This window comes from Thunnus albacares, chromosome 15, assembly GCF_914725855.1.
Source record: "Thunnus albacares chromosome 15, fThuAlb1.1, whole genome shotgun sequence".
NCBI lineage: Eukaryota > Metazoa > Chordata > Actinopteri > Scombriformes > Scombridae > Thunnus > Thunnus albacares.
This window is the reverse complement of record NC_058120.1, coordinates 12,488,679-12,510,442: the sequence shown is the minus strand read 5'-3', so window position 1 is coordinate 12,510,442 and position 21,764 is coordinate 12,488,679. Positions and strand designations below refer to the sequence as shown.

The following is a 21,764-nucleotide window of genomic DNA, read 5'->3' as shown; positions in this document are numbered from 1 at the left end:
TGTGGCTTTTTGGTGTCTGTCATTCTACTTTCCTTGCAGCTGAATGCTCTAAAAACATGATTTCATTGTCAGATTCAGTGTTTCCACATTGAGCAATATGAGCTTGCACAAGGCTTAACTGTAGCTCCTAAATGGCATGAAGTCGCCCTCGTTGTTGGAGTAGCTACTTGTTGTCACTTGATGCTCTGCTGGCTTGGCTCATTAGGAGACAGTCCCCCGGCTGAATGCCTGGGTTAGCCCCTGTAATCCGTCGCAGTTGACAGCCTTCAATTTCAGATTAAACTAGGGGACCAGTGCTTTCGGGACGGGAGAAAGAGTGCAAGCATCCCCCAAGCAGATTGACCTCAGCATGATTTCAAATCACTTTAATAGACGCTGTTACCAACCAACAGTCAAGCCAAAGTCTAACAGCTTTATTTGTTGGCAATCTTCTTTTCTCCCCAAGCTGCTCCGACATGTTCATAAAACTTTGCATCAGGCCACTTGAACTCAGTTTTATAACACGTCTATGCAGGCGCATTAGCTGTAATCCATAACACATTTTACACTTCATCCTCAGTTAACTAATGGGCCTTCCTAATGAGTTGAGTTCTATTCCAATTAAACAGAGAGCAATTTCAAAGGACAAGGGATGACTATTATCAGTATGCTGCTGCATGTCTCAGCACTGAATGGCTCTCAGATTGGAACCATAATGTCATCGGATGGGGAAAAGGTTGCTAATTACATTGTTGACAGAGATAAGTATACACACAATAATTAATGATGGCTAGGGAGATGGACTTGAGTGTGTCAGGATAATAGAAATGTTGAGACTATGAGCCTGGGAATAACATTGATTGGTGTATTTTGAAGTTTAGATTCAGGGAGGATGCTTGACCACTTATCACAAGGAAAAAGTCGTACATGAGATCAGGGGGGAAAATTCACTTTAAAAAAGTTTTGTGTTACATTAATACACGAAAAGATCTGTGAAATCATGCATCCACATTTACATACGTCAAAAATATACATTCATCGTAAAAATCCTCGTTTGCCTATTATATGTTGGGGTCAGAATAGAAAGTCAGCTACAGAACAGTTTCCTTTTCATTTCAATTGAGTTCACCTGACCCAAACTTTTTTGGCCTTCAACTACGCCAAAAACCTTCTTAAAACTAAAAATTAATAACTTGTAAATGATGATTTGCTGGAAGCAGCATTTCCAAAAGTATCTTTGAACCCACACAAATCAGAACATTTTGATTTGAGTCTGTAATTTCAGGAGAATTAGGCCTACATTATCAAACATCCTCCTTGCACATCCTCTTTAAAGGTGGAATTCTTATGCAGTCCAATAACCATTTGAGGCTGAGTGAGTTTTGCAAACAGACCGAGCCCCCACCTCCACAGACCCTCATCCCAATTCTGTTATTGAGGCCAAGACATATACAGAGTGAGGATTATTCCTCTAAGTGCAAAGCTATTTAATCCTCTGAGAGTGGAATAGAAGGTTATGATAGATCAGATTTGGTGAAGATCAAGCTGTTTACATTGGATATGAGGAGGTAATTCACAGTATCCCTTATGATGGACAGCCTGTTTGTTGAAGACCATCATAAGATCATCCCAATCCATGCAGAGTGAGATCAGGGGAGGTTTATGGAAAGATTTTTGACTAATGTGATATTAATATTCAATTTCTTTTTTGATGGGGTTATGAGCAGTATGATTTCATTGGTGAGATTAAGTGCCTACAGATCATTTTGGGAAGAGTCTTGGCTCCAGTTGCATGTAGAGTTGAGATGAAACACTGGATGTAGTCAGACTGTAGAGTGTTGAACTGTGGTATTGTTCTGCCCTCTGCTGCACAGATTTATCAGTACAGCTAAAACCCAAGATGGTTGTGTTTAAAGCTGAATCCCTCAAGATATTCAATGAAATACAAAAACGCAATGAGAATCTTGAAAGTGTGCAGATTTTTGGGGAATTACTGCACAAATGTCAATTAAATCTGTTCAAATACCAGTGTGTACTTGAGAGTAAATGAACTACACAACAAAAACAAAAGCAGAGAGGAAAATAAATAAATAAAAGTAAATATCATAATCATTAGTTACTGTCAGGCCTGTATGCATATGTTTTGTCTTTTAACGTGTCCATATGAAAATTGTCAGATTAAACAAGAAAATTCAACTAAAATGATGCATCATTTAAATGTATTTATTGTCATACAACTGAGCTCTCAGACATGGTTAAACTAAAAAACATTTGCAAAATACACTGAAATGACATTTTTTTCATATTAAATTATGAATGTTTTACATTTGTCGAATGTGCTCAAAAAACAGTTTCTTGAGCTTGACAGTTCATGCTTGACCGTGGAAACAGCAGACAAAAATGCTGTGATGCAGTTGAAAGATACAGAAAAGGTGAGTTAACAGACTTTGATTTGAGTTGTTTGTGTAAAATGTATTTTTTGTCCATTAAACTTTATATGAATCCCATTCTTAATGTTAAACTTTTGCATGCTGCTTTTGTAATCTGTTGGTCAAAATAGTTTCTCTGAGTTAGTCATTAACTGCAATATACATGTACAATGAATGAAGCATTTGCACATAAACACATACATATGTATATATTGTAAACACATATGTATACAATATAGTGTATACACATGTATACATAAACATACATACACAAAATGTATATGCACATGTGTTATACAGTATGTGGGTGCTTATGTGTGAGTATTTATATTAAATTATATAGTGTGAGTAGTTATGTATGGTGTGTGTGTTTATGTACTGTATATTGTATGTGTATACTGTTTATTTACTACTGTATACTGTTATACAGGGCATACTTACACACACATAAAGCATGTTTACACACACACATACAGTACACACAGTATACATGTACAGTATATTTACATACTACATACATATTCTCACACCTTTATTTATGTGTAAATACATGTGTACATGAATGTGCAGTTGCTTCATTCATTGTTCATTTTGCTTCTTCTAATGACATATTAGAGCTGGTTTTCTCTTCTCTTTTTGATGCTTGTAATCTAGAGATGAATTTGCCGAAAATGTTGAAGTGCAATATTTGTCCACATGGTGGCGGTCTTGAGCTTTATTCAAAATCAGAACCCTTGTAAACTGATGTGCATGTGAATTAAATTACAAGCTCACCATCACATCGTTTGCCATAATACAGTCAATATATGAAAATCCTGGCACTGAAACATCATGTACATCTTGAAATTGATTCACATCTGTCAGGGTGAAAAAAAGAGTTATATTACAGGCTTTTGAGAAGACATGATCTGATATTTTGATCAATATTTGTCATTTCTTGTCACTCTTGTGGTGCTGCCGGTGATGAGGCTGTCTGCTGTGGGTTAATGGAGACTGGATTGATACTGCGGCTAAATGATGTGTCCTGGTTGGGGGCTGATTTCCAAAGTTCATTTTTCCAAAGCCATCCTGGGTTGATCACATGGAGTTCTCCTTTACACTTCACTGGATAAGAATCATCATTGCTCCATCTCACAGAAATCAGTAATCTGGGTTTGTGCAGGATATTATAGCTATATTTGTGCAATAATAACGCCAATTTAGCTCAACAAGTCTTTTAGGCTGCTGATTGAAGTGTTACATCTGCAGCCTATTGAATACTACTCTGTACTTTAATGATGAAGATTGAAGTCTGATTACACCAGATGAGGGAACAAGGAAATTACATAATGAAAAGTATTTTAGTATCAGGACAGTATTTTATTTACTCGCCTGCTGTTGGCATTTCCTTTAGCATCAAAGCTGTAAAGTAAAACAGTGAAATGAAAAAGAGAATGAATTGTCTTCATATTGTCCAAGCCCCCATAAAACATATTTATTATTTTATTTTCCCTACAAAAAAAGGTGTTGGGCTTAAAAGCTTTTTGAATATTGTGCAGTCTGGATTAAAGGGTTGGACTGATTACAGTGGGATGATGGGAGGTCTGTATCCCTGGATAACCTTTTCTGCAACAGCTCAGCTCTCATAGACCAAGACTCCTCTCTGTCAGTTCTGCCTAGTCTAATGGATATCGTTTTCTCTTGAAGTTGGACTTGACTGCTTGTCTCAGAAGGATTTATGATGTGTGGCACATCACCAGCAGCCGTCCACTCCAGCCCTCAGTGCCCGGTATTTTCAGCAGGCCATCTGTGGGCAGTTTGGATGCCAACTTCTAGGGCCATGTTCATAAAATATATAAGCATAAAAGTAGCTTGTAACTGGCTGAGTTAGGAGAAATTTGTAAAAATAATGGGTGTGTCACTGCTAACATATAACACTGAGTTTTTGGTCTGAGAGTAATTTACAAAACACTTTTGTGATACAAGTAGATCCTAAGTAAAAGAAAAGTAAGTGAGTGGGTCATCATCACAAAGACCTACTCAAAGTCAGTTAAATGCTGATCTTTTTTTTAATTATTTAATTTTGATTTAAAATTATAATAAAAGTAACATTTCATTAAAATTTAAGCTCTAATTTAATATTCTGTTTAATTGAATTGAATGTATTAACACTTAATTTACTTAAATTACATTGAAATTGAATTAAATTTAATAAATAAACTTAATTTAATTTAAGTGTATTCAATTAAATTTGTATTTAAATCAAATTAAGAATTTAAGATTAGAGTTAATGTATTTATATATTTTTTAAGTAAATATATTTATCTATTTAACATAATTTCTCATTTAATTGAATAGACATGACATATTTCTCAATTTCAATTTAATTTAATTGAACATCACTTAATGTTTTTATGAAATGAAATGAATTGAATTTATCAATGAAATTAAATTAATCATTTTTTATTGAAACTTTTCACAGACACAGACGAGTCAGCTGTCAACCAATCACTGTAGACACAGTGAGTAAATAAATTCAAAAACATGATGTCATACATAACAACAGGATCAACCCTGCTCCTCTTAGCTTAGGAGTTCTCTCAGTATAAGTTTTGGAGGAAACTCTTTGCTGGGAACTTTTAGTGCTATGGGAGTCTTATGGAGCAGACATAAACTGTGTTAGTCACTGTTTTCTTTAGTATCATCTTACCAGTCTCTATTACTTCCTTCTTCACATTCCTTGTCTCAGAAAATGACATCACCTCCCTGTGAAGTGTCAGGTACTCAGTTTGGAATTAAAAACCATCACATCTCTCCGAGTCTTATCTGAAAGCTGCATAGATGTTTCTGCTGGCACAAGACTGCAGTTTTGAGGATCGCTCAGAGCTATTAAAAAAAAAAAAAAAAAAAAAGTCCAGTCTGTACTTATCAAGAAAAGAGAAATATGAACAGATAGACAGCGTTCCCTTTTTGCTCAAGAGTGATAAGTGAAGCCAGTAGATGAGGCTGTGAGGTCCTTATCAGTCCAGAGTGCATCCTGGCAAATGCTGGCGCCACAGAGAGAGTCATGTTGCTGTGCGACAAAGGTGTCAGGGCAGATAAGCATGTATGTGTGAAATGCTTCAAAGATGAGCTTAACTCTGATGTGAAAGTGGGGTTTGAAAGAAAGAGAGCGAGAGAGAGAGAGAGAGCGAGAGAGAGAGAGATGGGTGTTCAGAAATGGATGCTGACATCTGTTGTGGTAAGCGTTCCTGTAGGGATGTCTTCATTTCCTCATGCATGCTGAAAAATGCCATAAAAATCCTGTTGGGGATACAGATTTGTCTTGCTAAAGCTAAGCAGGGGTGGAAGAAGTACTCAGATCTGTTACTTAAAAGAGCTCTCCGCCAATTTATCACTGTCCGACTGAAGATGGAGTCAGTTTTTTAAAAATCAAAATTGATGCAGCAGAACCAGAGATATCGCCTTTCGTGTTCCATACATTCTTCTTATTGTGTCAAAACTTGGCTCCTACATTTTGGTCGGAGATTGGGATGTGTTATGCTAGTAGCAGCTAATGTAGCCCCAAGCAGAAACGAGGAGCGGGCTACAGAGATTTGGTAACCTTAACTCCACACATTCAAACTCATAATCAGTGTTGCCTCAAGCATATTTCACCATGCATCTATTAATGTTCACAGCCAATCAAGTTGTTACCAGTAATTATCTTCTTTTGCATCCATTTTTATGACCAAACAGTCCCTGTATAAGTAACTATCTGGAACTATCACTGAATGACACTATACTGCATTTAAAGCGAAAAGGCCTTAAGCTCAGGGATAATGTTAGCTGGTTAGCTAGCTAGCACTGATGATTATTTAATGTTAATTAAAGAAAGCTCACAAACAAGTAGTTGCTGTTTTTACTGACATTGTTTAGCCCTTTACTCTTTGTAAAAAAATCTCCTTATGTACATTCCCTGTTTTGTAGGATGGAAATTTAGCTATTGATAATAGCAGGGGACGACAAACTAACACTTGTTGGCACTTGTTAACACTAATATTAATTACTTGAGGGTTATAAAATAAAACTACTGATGCTTAAGTCACTTTAAATAGAGAAATTCTGAAGCTCTAAATAATTTACAAATTCATTCAAGCTAAGATTGGTTGTTCATACTTACATTGCAGTTAACACAACCACAGTTTGCAACGATCAACACGACTTCCACACAAGCGGGAAGCTCCGGGTCTGAAAGCCAATGCAGAAGTGCCTTAAACCTGCATTTTCTCTAATAGCCAGCAGGGGTGACTCCGCTTCCTCCAAAAAGAAGTCTGATTGTATATAAGTCTATGAGAATATGACCTTACTTCTCACTTGATTTATTACCTCAGTAAACACTTTCCTAATGAATTTATGGTTTCAATTGCTAGTTACAAGTCTTCTTCAACACAGCATGATTTTCATTTTGGAAATTATGGTCCCATTTAAAGTAAAATAGCCAATAAAATAGGGTTTGCTTTAGGGCCTGGCTACCTTGTGATTGACAAGTCACTACTGTGGTGCGTAAATTGATTACGTACGCTAAATATTGTAACCCCAGATTAGAATAGGACTATAGGCAGAGCTGTTGCTATTTTAGTATGTTTTCAGTTCATGAAAGTTAACTAACATTTTGATTGCCTAAAAAAAGTCTTGTTCAGGGTTCGGTTGTACTAAAAGACCCTCTAAGGAATCAGCTCTTCAGTTTTTCCGGCAAGTACATTTTGTTTTAAGCCTGTTTTTCGCTAGCCAAAATTAGCATTAGCATTATCACAGTTAACCATAAACTGTAAATGCACTGCACTAACCAAGCTAGCAGCTAGCATTAGGGCTAGCTCTACCCTCTAGTCCAAATATGGTCACCTCTGGCTCCAAAAATCCAAGATGCTGACGGTCAAAATGCCAAACTTGGGAGTCCACAAAGCAATGGGTGATGTCAGTGGTTATGTCCATTGTGTTTTTTACAGTCTATGCTTCCACACTTCTGCTGTACGAGCTTTCTGCTACCACTTGCTTTATAGCTGGAGGGAACTAAGTAGCCTATATTATTGTGGCCAAAAACACTTACTGTGAAAATAAACATTTGCGATTTCTAAAGCTGTCCAATGGAGCATGTGCATGATGCCTCTGGCCTCAAGTGAAATCGCTTGAGGGAGTTTTCTCAGACTCCCTTTGTTCATCTAATTAACTGCTGCATTTAGTAAGCTGTAGAGCCAATAGAGAAGAACCAGAAACCAGAAACTAGAAACCAAAAACGTGTTGCTTTGACATAAAGAATTACTTAATGATAAACTTGCTTTATGCAAGGATTTTACATTTTACAAAAGGCAAGACACATATTCTTGAGAAGCAGACTTAAATCTTAACTCAAGTACAAGTCAAACAAAAATACAATTTTCATAAGCTCTGTGTTTAGCTGTTGCATGTTATTAGTCCTCTTAACAATTCATGAGTTTAATCCATGCTTACATCTATTTTCATATACTAGGGAACAGGAGGGGTATACTCTGGACAGGTCATCAGTTCACAAAATTACTGTGAATGTAAAATAAAATACATACTCTGGCTGCAGTAAAAATCTTCTGGATTTGGCTCTGGATGTGTTGGAATACCAGTATATGAAACTCCCAGTGTGTTGCAATGCTGAGTAAGTGCTATCCTATTCTCATTTCTATTCATTTCTGTGTGTAAACTGTTGAAATCTCAAAAGGCGCCAGACATTTGGCTCCATCCATTGTCAGAGACGTCATTGGTTCTGCTGTTGACCTAGAAAGTATCCCTGTAATAATCAAATATACATTAAATTTATCTAGCTGCATGAAAAATAATCTCTGGATGAACTTCAAACAGCATGCAAGTGTCTGTAATCTACCAAAATGAACTGCGTGGTTCTAATTTAAGATCTATTTTCCACTTTTACAACATAACCACTGTTTCCCCAAATGACTTTAAAATTCAGGACACAATTTCCACACTCCTCATTCACATCCTCACATTGTTGTTTTGGGTGGTGAGTTGAAAAGGTGTGTGAATCTTGTTTTAGTGTCTCTCACTTGACTTTTTTTGTCTTTTCACGAGTGAAATTCTGTAGCTTTACAGGAATTGTTCATGTCCAGTAAACGAAAGGATACAAAGTCTACAATCACAGCTTTTTCACTGTTACTGTTGCAACCACTTGAAATGAATACTCTTTTGTGGAGGCATGGCACAAACCAACAATGTTGTTATGTGTGTGTTGTCCATGAGCAGAGTGGTGACAGGTATTTCATCAAAGCAATGATAAGAATCTGAAAATGCCTTTCAGTCGCATGAACAGTCAAGAGCATCATGCTCCTTATTAATGTAGCTCTCAGTTCTAATGTCTTTTTGTCTTTCCACTCCCTTCAAGTTTCTTATCCATTTTGTTTCAGCCCATTCATCATTGTTTTCCTCTAGAAATGTGTTTTTCCACTTCAGTTTTGCATGCTAGACCCATTCATTTTCCTTTTTAGTCATTTGCTAGATGTGACAGGTCGGAGTATGACTTTGTCAGACTTGACAAAAACAGACTTGTGGTTAATTTTAGTTGAGATGATTATATTTAGAAACACATTGTGCACAATTTAATAATCGCTATAAAACAAAACCTGTGCTGCATACAGTGTTCTTCACTCTATAACTGAATCTATATAATGAAATACTGGCAGTAGCTCAGATTCAACCTGCGTCTGCCTCTTGGTAAGTTTTTATTCACATGGGGGTGGATGACTAATAAAATCAGTTTGCTTCTGGTGGTCTGAGCTATAGATGCTGTGAGTGAGTGAGTGAGCAGGCGTGGGTGAAGCTTCCTATCTATTGAGGGAGAGAAAACACATGCAGTGCTGCACTCGCTCACAGAGAGAGCCCACTTCAGCACCCCATACAGCTCCCATTGATGAGAGCAGCACTTTCGCCCCCGTCTCCCCCATCGAGCCACATTTCATGCATTAGGGATTTGCCTGGAGAGAAGGTACAAAAGAGAAAACAGACAAATATAGGAGAGGTCAGGCTGCGAAAGCTATATCTTTAAGTCTTGCTTACCTTGCCATCTGCTCCATTTAGCCTATTGCAGTGAATGGTATAGATGTAATGAATCTTTTCTCTTCTGTTTCTTGAGCTGAGCATATGATCAATGCTGTCTGCAAAGTTGAATCTGAGGGGCACTGAGTGGTTTAGGATACACTGGCTCTGAGGGCAAATGTTCTGATTGGATGGCAGGTGGGGGGAAAGAGAATGGGACAAGCATGATGATCCTTCCAAGTCCTAGAGGGGAATAAAGTGCAGCTCTCATTTTGTTCTGACATCATGACTTCAGAGAGCAGGCATTGTTCCTGATGCTAACAGCACTTTGGCAGCTAAAGTCACCTCCAGGCTAGACAGTGAGTGATGCCAAAAGACGGCGAAGAGCCATGCCAGTTACAGCAGAGGCTTGTGCCTGCAATAGCAAATTGTCAATATAACACGCTTTTGTCGACAATACGCTCTGACAGGCTTCTCTAACCACACAATTCATGTCTTGTTCTCTAGAACAGTGTTTCACAACCTTTATTGTCTGATGTATCACCACAGCCCAGATGAGCTTAAGTGCCCTTCCCATCAACCCCACCCATCATGTTCCAAATATGCTATGAATGACTTTAATATAAACTGGATATTATTTATTATGAACGATATAAAAGTGGATATAGTTACATTTTTTTTCATACAGTTAAATTGTCAATATTGTGGTTGCTTTGCTCAAGTTTGCATTTGTGCTACTACTGTATCACTTGGAGTGTCCAAAGCTGTATGATTCAACCCTTTATCCATTACTTCACAGGTTGTCATTTGTGTATTGATTGGTCAGCAAACTCTGAGAAGGTGGGTCTTACTCATGACTTTATATAAAGATGGACGACATGACAGCTCACCAAAAGTGAAGCCAAAATATCTTGATTGCCCCCTGGTGGCTGGCTGCAGTAAAGGTCATAAATCCTGCGATCTGCATGTTAGTGGATGGGACATGAACCAATCCATAAAAATTAAAGTGCACGTCAAATAAATTTTTCCAAAAGATGGTTTCTGTCATTTTAGGTAGTTCTTATCACACTGATCTTTGTCCAAGTGCTCATTTTTCTGATAAGTTTGTTTTTAATTAGTTATTTGATGATATAAAAAGAGGGTGTAACGTCGTGATTGACAGCTGTGACGGTTGCTCTCAAACCTCCATCAGGCGACAGGACGGCTGGGGGAGCGTGTCCCACGGGCCATCATCCCGCCACCGGAATCTACTGTGCAGACTCTGGCTCCAAATGACGTCACATAGGCTTCTTGTTGTTGTACTCTGATTTTTTAGTTTGGCTCATGTCCCATCCGCTAACATGAAGGGGGTGGGACTTAAGACCCATACTGCTGCCAGCCACCAGGGGGCGATTGAGATGTTTTGGCTTCACTTTTGGGGAGCTGTCATGATGTCCATATTTATAGGCAGTCAATGATTTGAACTGGGCGGAGCCAAGATGGCGCTGGAGTGAGCTTTATATGTGGTTGTATGGACCTCGAAGAATGACACTTTGGGTTTTCCTCAATAATATCCTGTTGAAGTTTATTTAAGTTGCAAATGCCTGTACTTAAATGTCAAATTAAGTACCGAAGTTACCAACTACCAGATACCAACTGTATTTTTTGGAAAAACCACCTTCTCTTGTAACATGTCTTGGCATCAACTTTTTGAAGTTAGCATTAGCTTAAGAAATGGAAGACCAAAGATTTGAACCATTCATTCATTACTTTAGGCTAACCATTTGAACTATTTATCCATTACTTTTAACTAACTATTTGAACTGTTTATAAATTACTTTTAGCTAACTATTTGAACTGTTTATCCATTACTTTTAGTGGACAATTTCAACTTTCAATAATTTCAAATTCCCTGCTCATTTGCTCACTAGTTTTCACATACTAGCAGACGTGCTACAACTCAGACTGATGGGCAGCTTATTATAAATATAGTAAAGATTAGCATAAAACCAATTTGTAACCTTATTTGACTGATTATTTTCCTCCTTGACATAAGAATGTGGATATTTTTATTAAATCCAATCTTTAGTTCAGTTTACCTTAATTAGTTAATTAGTTGAGCTTTCAATGTATCCCCTGGCAACTGCAGGATAACCTTCTGGTTGGAACTCACTGCTCTAAAACACTGTGCTCATGAGAGACAATTAATATGAAGATGAGAGACATGAGAGATGATTCATTGTTCATGCCAAATGTATTTATTTACTCAATTTACAGTACACAATAAACACAAATAACCCTCACTGCTCAGCAGCTTTGTGTACAGTCTGACAATAACCCTCTATTATGGGTCCACTTTTCACTGTTTACCAACTGGATTAATTTTCGGTATATTCCTTCAGTAAACAGTCACATAAAAACCCACTGGCTGACTGTTTTCCATGGAATTAATTTACAAAGTGGACAATACACAATCTGCAATAGTATTGACAGAGAATACATCTACTGTAAAGGTAAAATAAAAATGCTGTAAACGTCTAATGTGGCAGACGGTAGGTAGTTATTTGACCGCTATGAGCTCAGTTTTTTCTAACATATAGATACAGCATAGTCTTTGTGGAAGATTTTTCATCTTTGTCAGCACTGTCTTTTCTTCTTCTTACTGTCTCTTCTTCTTGTGGTGGTGGAATACCTTGGTGGGAGTGTTGTATCCCAGAAATAAAGATTCAGTCCAGATCAATATGCAGTCCAAGTAGCTAATCCATCCACACATCTTGTTTTTTTTCTTTCTCTCTCTCTGGTTAGTCTTTTCTCTTCATACTGTATAGCTTCTTCTTTTCCCAGACAGACAGACAGGCAGCAGCAGCAGCACACACCTTCAGGACAGGCGAACAGATCTGTCCAAGCTCGTCTTTTCCCTTCCTCCCACCTTACCTCCTCTTTCTCTCTATCTTCCCCCAAGCAAACCAGTCCCAGCGCTATACGTGTCCAGGCTTGGACAGGTAGGCTATGAGGGCCACAACCACCCCCACATACATCCCTGTTCCAACAGTAATGGAAAGAGCAGCCAGGAATAGGGCTCTTCTGGAGCTCATTCCTGCTCTGGAGAAGTCTCCCTTAGCGATGGCCTTGCCAGTCTGACAAAACAAAACAGAGAGTGAAATGAGGCGGTGTTACTCATCAGCACCGAGTGTATGAGTAGGTGTTAAGCCACAGTTAAAAGAGAGAAAACAAGAAATGCTCTCAGGGAGCCATTAGTTACCATGGCAATTAGGTCATTATACCTCTGACAGTGACAAATGTGTTGTTTGGGTGTTTTGGTTTCCTATCAAAAAATGAGCCTGGCCTTTATTCATTCTTCTGACACATTATTTTCTGTTTCAGTATAATTGTCTCTGCAATTATTCTGGGTGATGTTGCAAAACCACTAAGATGTATGCTGTACTTTGTTTGTGGTTGCAGGGCTTGAGCCTTGTTTTTTCTCAGATCAGAAAGATACTAACATTGGACACACCTAAGGTGAGGCTATAATGACAAATACAATGACATGCTGTGACCGTGTATTAGCAGAATAATGCGATTGCAGTCCACTACTTACAGAGAAAAATATCAATGTTAATGGGTTGTTAATGAGAATACAGTGCACTCACAAGAGGGCCGAACCTGCTAAATTTACGCAGTCAATCATCTGAAACAACTACAAGGAGGGTCACAGGGTGGAAAATGGGCTGCAGTAGCTCTTGTCTTAGTGCTTATGCTCACTGACCTTAAGTAGAATGCAGTATAATCAGAGGTAATGACAGGCTTGAGGTTTCTGGGCTTTTACCTTGTGAGAATAGTAAAAGGCAATGATGCCCAAGGGCCAGAAGCAGCAGAGCATGGAGAAGATGGCTAGGCCCAGGTAGTCTCGAGGGGGCAGCACAATGAAGTTGTCCTCACTCTCACTGTCACTGGAGCTGTCACTCTGGAAGACAGGTTGATTAAAAATAATTAAATGTCAGAAAAGGAAAGGATGAGAGTACTTAGTGTATATTTTCACAGTGGAAGTACATTTTATGAGACAAATGACACATCCTTAGAATGAGACAAAGATGAGCGGTAGTGAGATTGACACCAAAATAATAATAGAGTAAGGGAGACATGTAGAAAGTCAGGTGTATTTTGGACATCTTCACAGTGGTGCAGCTTGACAACACAGGCCAGCCTATCTGCCCTTGTTCCACTACCACCCAGGACAGGATGTGCTTAGCCAGCCAGAGAGGATTTGGTGCCTCTGTCAACACCCATGAGCGGCCTGACAGATAACACAGGATTAACGGATTGTTCCATCATTGCGAGGTGACAGGGGAAACGGCAAGAAGACAGTGTCATTTATGTGCTAAATTGCTTCTACAGCATGAGAGACGTCCACCATCTCTCCCGTCGTTCTCCTCAATACACCAGGCAGCCTGTAAGCCAGTGAGTGTTCAACAGGCTCCCTACTACTGTGCCTCAACACTCAAACTCCGAGCCACAGGGGCTGAGCCGACTAATGAATGATGGATTCGAATGCCACTCAGACTACATTGGCACATCGTGCCTGCAGCAAGGGTGGCAATGTGACTGCATGGGTGACCTTTAAAAGGACGTGGCCTTACTTTTCTCTGCTCTTCAGAGACGGAGTGGATGTTTGTCTAAATAAATAGCTCCCATAAGGACCAGCTTTCATTTGTTAGTCTTGCTGCCTGCAGGGATCAATCAAAGCAGGGAAAAAGAAGGTGCAAAATAGAAATCGATATGTAAGGCAGGAACTGAGCCAACCATTTTAGAGGTAATTAAAGAACTGTCAGGGAAGCGGACAAAGAAAAAAGGAACCATATTTGTGCACTAAAAACAAAATTTCAAGCATGTTGTGCACAATTCCTTCTTTTGCCTTCTTATCTTATCTACATTCACCAAACCACAGGATCTAATGTAATTATCTTGTGCTATTTTGGGAGCGTTTCTGTTATTTAGATATACGAGGGAAGTGGAGGATGGCAGCGCTATACTATCCAAACTGTCTCCTAACAACTACCTTTGCCAAGAAAAGATTATGAAGCTCTCTGTTATCTGCTTTATGAACACTGTCCACCTGGACAGCTGGGTGTGATCCATCAAAACAGCAGCTGGTCATAACCACATAATCTGACATCACATGAATAAACTGGTGGGCACAAACAGCAGTAATCTCCTTTTATCTTTGTAGCAAGACCTGATAACAGTTCTGAGTGACTGGTGCATTCAGTCCCACTGACAGTCTGCATGACACTGAGTCCGGTCAGCTGGGGACACGGTCCCAGTCTGGTTGGTTGCCAGTATAACTGATGGGTCTCCATCAAGGTGCAGTGCCTTTAATAACCCTGTCACAGCTCTCTCCGAGGCCTCGTTAGAGTCTGGAGGGGACAGTCGACGCAACAAGAGGGAACACATGCAGACCCCAGTGCCCTGTTAGTCAGAGGCAATCACAGTGGCACAGGTTCTTGTGACTTTGTTGCATGGATTTTATTTTTTCTCTGTGACACAGATGTCAAACATCTGCTGATAAATACTATGGGTGGAATTATTATTATTAAGTAACACTACTTGCTTTTTTCTGTTGCTGGGTCTACACAGTGGATAGTCTGCAGTGGAAATGTACAGTGATCATATGGGTTGCAGTAAGGAGGAGAAAAAACACTACTGTACTGTGTAAACAGCAGATGCAAACTGCTACAGATTATATACTGGACTTTTAGGATGTTTACGAAACTCTGCCATCTGCCAATAACTGTGAAAGTCCTCTAAATGTCTGACTTGCTGTTGTATAAAACCTCTATACATCAACACACATTTGGCACATACCCAAGACTTGAATTAATGTTTATCCCTAAATAAATCTATAATGTGCAGGTTTGTGTGTGTTTTCATGTATACAAAACACAGAGATCTGTGCACATAGTAACACACACACACACACACACACACACACGGGAGGGGAAAGTAAAGAAACACAGGTGCTGAGCAGTTAGTCTTATAATCCAGCTGGAAAACCAACTTTCATCTCAGAGCTGTTCATCATATTCATTTGCTCTTTTCAATTGACACGGAATAACTTAAGCTCCTGGCTCACCTGTTCCGACAGCCATGCATCAGCAGAGTTCCTCTTAATACGCTCAAAGCACGGCATTACTTATGGCATTAATGGCAGTCGCTGCCATGTCTCTATCTATCTGCCGGGCCTCCGAGTGACAAGAGCTAGCGCGATCATCAGCCCAGTTAGGGTGCTATTCTTCTTCTGCCAGCTCAGAGCCCTGGGTATTTCACAAGCCTTCCTGGGTGAAATTAGATTTTTACCACTTCTGAAAAGACTTTGCTCTCTTGCTGTCATGGCTTTCCTTGGGGAGCATAGTTATAGTTCTAAGAGAACAATAGCCTGGATAGATGAAATCAGATGTGTCATTTTCTTAAAATGCAATTATAAAACAAAAGTGTACAATTACCCAGCACTAGATTTGAAAGGGTCGAGCAAATTGACCATTTAGAGAACAGCATGAGAAATGGGCATGAATCACACTGGCAGTCTATTAGAACAGTAAATGAAATAATAAGCATCACCATGAGTCACATTTCACTGAAAGATGGACCTGACAGTCACAAGTAAGTGTTAAAACACCTTTAATTTCATATAGCACCTCAATATTATAATTACGCTGTCAAACACTGCCAAATGGCTCTTACTTGCATCATTTTGCAAGTAAGAGCCATTTTGCATATGTTGGTTAAGGTAATTATTTCCATATAGCTTGGAGCAGAAGTGAGACATCTGAAGTACCTTTCTGCCTCTGCACACTTATAACCATATATCAGGCTACAATTGAAATATATACTGCAGGGTTGTGGGGACCCAGTATATCAGGCACCTACAATGCCCGAAACATCATGCTTTGCTCTGGTGTGTGATCTCTGACCTCATATTCAGGACCCTGCTCCTCCTCCACCTCGTATGACACCGTCTGGATCTTGTCTCCTTGTATGCTGTCCAAAGGGTTCTCTGTGGAAACTCCGTCCAACACAGTGTCCTTACTCTCTGTGAAAGTGGTCTCAAAACTCTCGCTCTTTGAGTCCTTGCTGTGGAGGCTGGTGTCATCCTTGTACAAGATGAAATTCGGCCTGTAGAAGGCCTCAACCGCTAGATGAAGAGAAGTGGCATCCAGGAACTGCTGAGTCTTATTCTTGCCATTAGTCCCAGTGTAGTAGTAGCCGATGAGGCTGTCCTGGTAAGGCTGGCTCGGGTAGTCGCACTGGTAACCTTGGTAGTCGTTGTGCACCGTGTGCCTGCTGGTTTTGTCTAGCAGAGGGTTCTGGAGCTCACTGAGGCTCTCCATGATTGGCAGGTTCAGATGTCTAGTGGATCAGAGGATGGAGTCCGAGAAAGGTTTGGCAGTCTGGCAGCGGGAAAAAAAACACGTTAAGCACAGTTACAATAAAGCTTGATTAATACAACCTTTAAAAGAGTAAAATCGTGACTGTGCAGTCAGATAAAACATGGGGTTTTAGCAATAATCTGCTCTCTAGTACATGAATTTATTTGGTGGAATATTTAATCTTGTTTAGCAATCAGTATTCCTCTCACACACTCTCTCTCCAGTCTGAGCCATAAAATCACCATCTGCTGTACGTTCAACTGTTGCATCTTACACCCCCAGATTCATATAAACATGTAGGGAAAAAATATCTTCCACATGTCACAGCTGCCTATATTGAAAACCGGCAAAAGTGTGGCAGGTGCTGCTGTATCTTGCAGTGCATACTGATTACTTTGACTAGTCTGTGGATTGGCCTCCCTGACGTCTCCTGAATGTTTTCAAATGCACAGATCACGAACAGGCCATGTTACTGAAGAGTGGGACAATTGAGTTTGGAAAAAAATCTATTCTATAAAACACAGAAACACTATCAAGAGACAACAGTTCCTCCATTTATAGGCTGTGATCTGAGCATGTCCAGATTTGAGTAAGCAAATACATTTTATTTTATTTTGCAAATTAGCCATTCAGCACCAACCTCTTGATCAACAAAGACTTTATCCATCAAATTAATCTTTCATCCCATGTTGAAATAACATATTAGCCACTGAAGCAGCTGCATCAAATTTAGGAATCAGCAGAAAGTAGCAAATCAAGTCAGAGTCAAACGAGTGTGGCAGGGCTTGATTTATGTGGTTTAGGTAGGGGACTGAGTGGCACAGAGTGAAATATAGACATACAGAGAAACACCTTAAAATGTAATGCCATCTAGTGCAAGAACATTATAAACTTTAGCCTCAAGACACAAATTTAACAAAAGCTAAAATATAGAAAGGCTCACAAAGCTAGTATTGTATTGGACTCATCATATATCCTGCATGTGTAATAGTTCCACTGTCCCTCAAGAGAAGATAAGTGGATCTACAGAGGACCTTTTGCCTCCGTGACCCCGAGAACCAAAGTGCACGCAGACACAGTATGCGCAGAGTTGTTCAGTCTGAATTATGTGGGCCAGCGGCTGATTCTGATCCCACACACTAGACAGGCTCGGTATCTTCTACACAGTGTCCTGCGGTTTCCATTCTCACATGCCTCTCAGTCTGAGCCACTCTCCCAGATAACAGAGAATGCCATTATACACCACATTAGACAACAAAAACCACATCCCACATCCACAAATAATTCATCTGACACAAGGAGATGGGCACTTAGCACGTGTGTGTGTGTGTGTGTGTGTGTGTGTGTGTGTGTGTGTGTGTGTGTGTGCTTGGACTCCACAATTATTAATGATCATGAGTACCCTCTACCTTCTCTCTCTCCTTCTGTTTATTTATTACAATATGTACATCTCTCTCCCCCTCTCCCTTTCTCTCTCTCTCTCTCTGTCTCTCTCACTCTCTCTCGCTCTCATACACACAAGCAAAAACATACTATTTTCATGATCTTACTTCACATTAACATTGGAAATACCACATTTACAAATTTTCTACCTCATCATAAGTACAATTTTCAGAATTTTGGACTATTTTGTTTTATAAAGAAATCTCACATCCGCCCAAAATTGAAAATCTAGGGGGAATTTCTTGGATACTAGCTGAAAATATCCGAAAAATAATAAGTAATGAATCTTACCTGTAGTGGAAAATCCTTCGGCAGGTTTATACAGCATCGTTCCTCGGCGCAACTGACTCGATGGAGACGGACGGACCAGCCTTTCTACTTCACATTATCAGTTTTGGGAAGCTGCCATCCTAGTACAACATACGGCATCCGATTAAAGGAAGTTATTCCGTGTGTGTGTGTAAGAATGGACTTTGCTCGCTGAGCCCTGCCTGCCATACCACCGCTGCGTCTGACAGGTAGATTTTACGCACAGTATCACATTGAGCTCAGACTCCCAAACAACTCCGGCAGAGGCTGAGCTGACTCCAGCCAACTGATTGGCTGTGTGAGGCGCGCTGTAAACTCTACTGCCGACCACGGATTTGACATTTCCAAAAATCTACTTGCCTTGCTTGGGCGTCTGCCTCCATCCCATAGCTCCATCCTGGTGATGACTGCTTCTGGCTGGGGGTTTTACGCCCCCGCCCCCACTTCCCGAGGAAGACACCGAATTAGTTTTAGATCAAACATGAGGCAGCATTCTCACTTTGCAGACTCATATTTATACTTTCACAGTTTCATTGTAGGCTGTTTAAGTGTTATTTTCTTCCCCACTGAGGACGCCCACTAAATGTAGAAAACAGACAACACAGACGGCAACTTCACAAATCTGTTGCATTTGTTATAAAGGATTCCCCTTCTTCACTTAATTTCCACTTTTATTCTTTTTTTTTTTTTCCCAGAGAAGATTCCAATTTATCTTAATTTCCAACAAATGGCTGGTCCCTACATGCCTCTGAGCTGTCTCCAAATATAGCCCAGGAATAAGCCACTATTAAATTCATTGCACATTTATATTTGATTAATATTTTAGACAAATCTCATGCATTTATCATGAGCCTGCCAATTTGGTTGTGCCTTTAACCTCACTCTGCTAAGCTGCTTATGCTTTTATGTCACCATTTATCATTGTAAACACAGTTTACATAACATTAATATAGATGTATTTCCTATGCAAGCAAATGTGTGGCATAATAGATTACACACAACAAAATTAAGCCTAATTTATTTTGATCCCAGTGGAGAGTGATAATGACAGAACAACAGTATTTAAAGGGAGTCAGTCTGTGGTTTGGACTCATTTAAAAACACACTAAAAACAGTGTCTATCACAGGTTGTAATGCTATGCCTAAAAGTAAAAGACTGATATACAGCCTCTGAACACTGGACACATATCTTATTCAGAAGGAGCACTCTGTTCCACAGGCTCATAAAAATGTCTGGAGTTAATAATGTGCAAGCCCAGGCTCTGTCACTTTCACTGTGAGATGCATTAAGGTGCTGATGGACACTTTATGGTGGAAACATGGGGCTGCATTTATAAGACTGGGCACACGTGAGCTGCGTCTATCCCGGAGTCACCTTGTGTTCACATGCATGAGGCAACGTGGCATAACATCCCTGCCGTCTCCGTGATGGATCCCACTCCCTCAGGAGATGAGTATATTAGAAGAGGGGGCGAGGGGGGGACCAGAACCTGTAACTGTTTATCCTCTCTCCCTCTTGCTTTCTCTCTCTCTCTCTCTCTCTCTCTCTCTCTCTCTCTCTCTGTCTGCCTTCATAGCAGACTTCAGGGTAACATTTTCTGATAAAGATCAATGTCAAATTGGCACAGGAACATCCAGCACCTGAAACATCCAGATCTAAAGTATATCAGCACAGAGGCAGAAACAGTACAACTGGTGCCACATTAAGTTTATAAGAAGACAAGGTTTCTCCTTGGACCGGTCTGTTGCCACCCTTCTGGAGATGGACTGTGAATATTTATGGTCCTCACTGTGCCCCTTTCTTCTGCTCCATTTTCCACTCTATATTTAGGCACTGTGTCACTACAGAGCAGATGCGCTATTTGTCAAGCTTTTTTTTTTTCTCTCAAAGTCTTGTAATTCCACAAACAAAAAGATCATTAGAGCTGCATGGTATTCATGTACTGACAATTGACAAAAAGCAACACTGAGGCAGAAAATGTTTCTACAGTTAACCACTTGTATTGACTTTGCCACCCTGTTTGATATCGCAGCCAACTCTGACACCATGAACTTTCCTAAGGCCCATTAAACAGCTTTAATCATTTAAACGCTTTTGGGAATTAATCAGCCTAATCCGATTGGCAGAGAAAGTATCAAACCACTTAATTTGATCTGCCGTAGGCGGCTTTTGCGAAAAAAGGGGGGATTTAAGCAGCTTTTCCCACATGGCCATTCTGTGCATTATTTCCTGTTTGATTGAACACTTTAAGAAGGCGTATGCCAATAGAGCACCTCTGACCGCTGAAATAACCCATGAGACTGATGAAAAAGAGTAAAAATAGACTATTAAATCAGTGTGAATACTTGGTATTTAATGTAGGCAGAACACTTAAACCAACATTATTTCTGTCCCACTCTTTTCATATCAAAAGAAGTCAACCAATTGTCATATTTGTGGACATTTTAACAAGTATTTCTGTTGCTGGTGTTCATCGCAGACATCAGGTGCTGTGTGAGGAACTCATCCATTTGGCCAGAGAGGTCAGTTTGCAGAAAACAGCGAGACTTCAATCCCTGCGGCGCCAGGTTCAGGTGCAGAGCAGGAGGAGGCTCGGGCATATGGGAAGGTTTTGGCAGGAACAGAGGCTGGAGCTGCTTCCAGACCTAGAGGCATGCTGCAAGCCTCAAACTGAAAACAGAAAGCCGCAGCCAAATACTGCCACCTGACTCAGTGTACAATGAATTGGCCAGGAAGCAGATGACAGCGTCATGTCCTGTTACGGGTGGGAAAGCGGGTGAACAGAGAGTATATAAATCAGAGGTGGTGATGAATAACATAGTAGGTGGGGAAATAAATAACAGATCCTGCTGTTCACCTTCAAACAGACACCACTTTTCCAAAGGAGCAAATTGAGCTTAACAGCCGACAAGCACATCAAAAGCTCTTTTATAAAGCTCAGTTTGTTTACCATAAAACGCTGCTATCAGGCTCCCACAGAATTAATTTCTGAGAGCCGTATTACAGAACTTCACTTTAGTTATTTGTTAAGGTCTGATAGCAAAGCCAGGCAGTCTGTAGGGCATTAAAGGAAATGGATTTATTGCCCTCTTATGTCCAGAGAAAATGAAAATGAGTTTGACTCCTACCGTAGGTTGTCATAATGAAAAACATAATAGTCTG

At 39.9% G+C, this 21,764-nt stretch overlaps 1 protein-coding gene across 1 annotated transcript; it reads right to left on the bottom strand.

Moving 5' to 3' along the window:
* Positions 1–11,660: 11,660 nt before the first annotated feature.
* LOC122997754 (synapse differentiation-inducing gene protein 1-like) lies at positions 11,661–19,075 on the bottom strand. Its single transcript, XM_044373937.1, has 4 exons — positions 18,584–19,075; positions 16,394–16,870; positions 13,252–13,389; positions 11,661–12,562 (listed from the first exon to the last, which is right to left on the bottom strand). Exons 2-4 carry the CDS (start codon positions 16,808–16,810, stop codon positions 12,404–12,406), a joined length of 714 nt encoding a protein of 237 aa, XP_044229872.1. The 5' UTR covers positions 16,811–16,870; positions 18,584–19,075; the 3' UTR covers positions 11,661–12,403.
* Between the last annotated feature and the right edge of the window lie 2,689 nt (positions 19,076–21,764).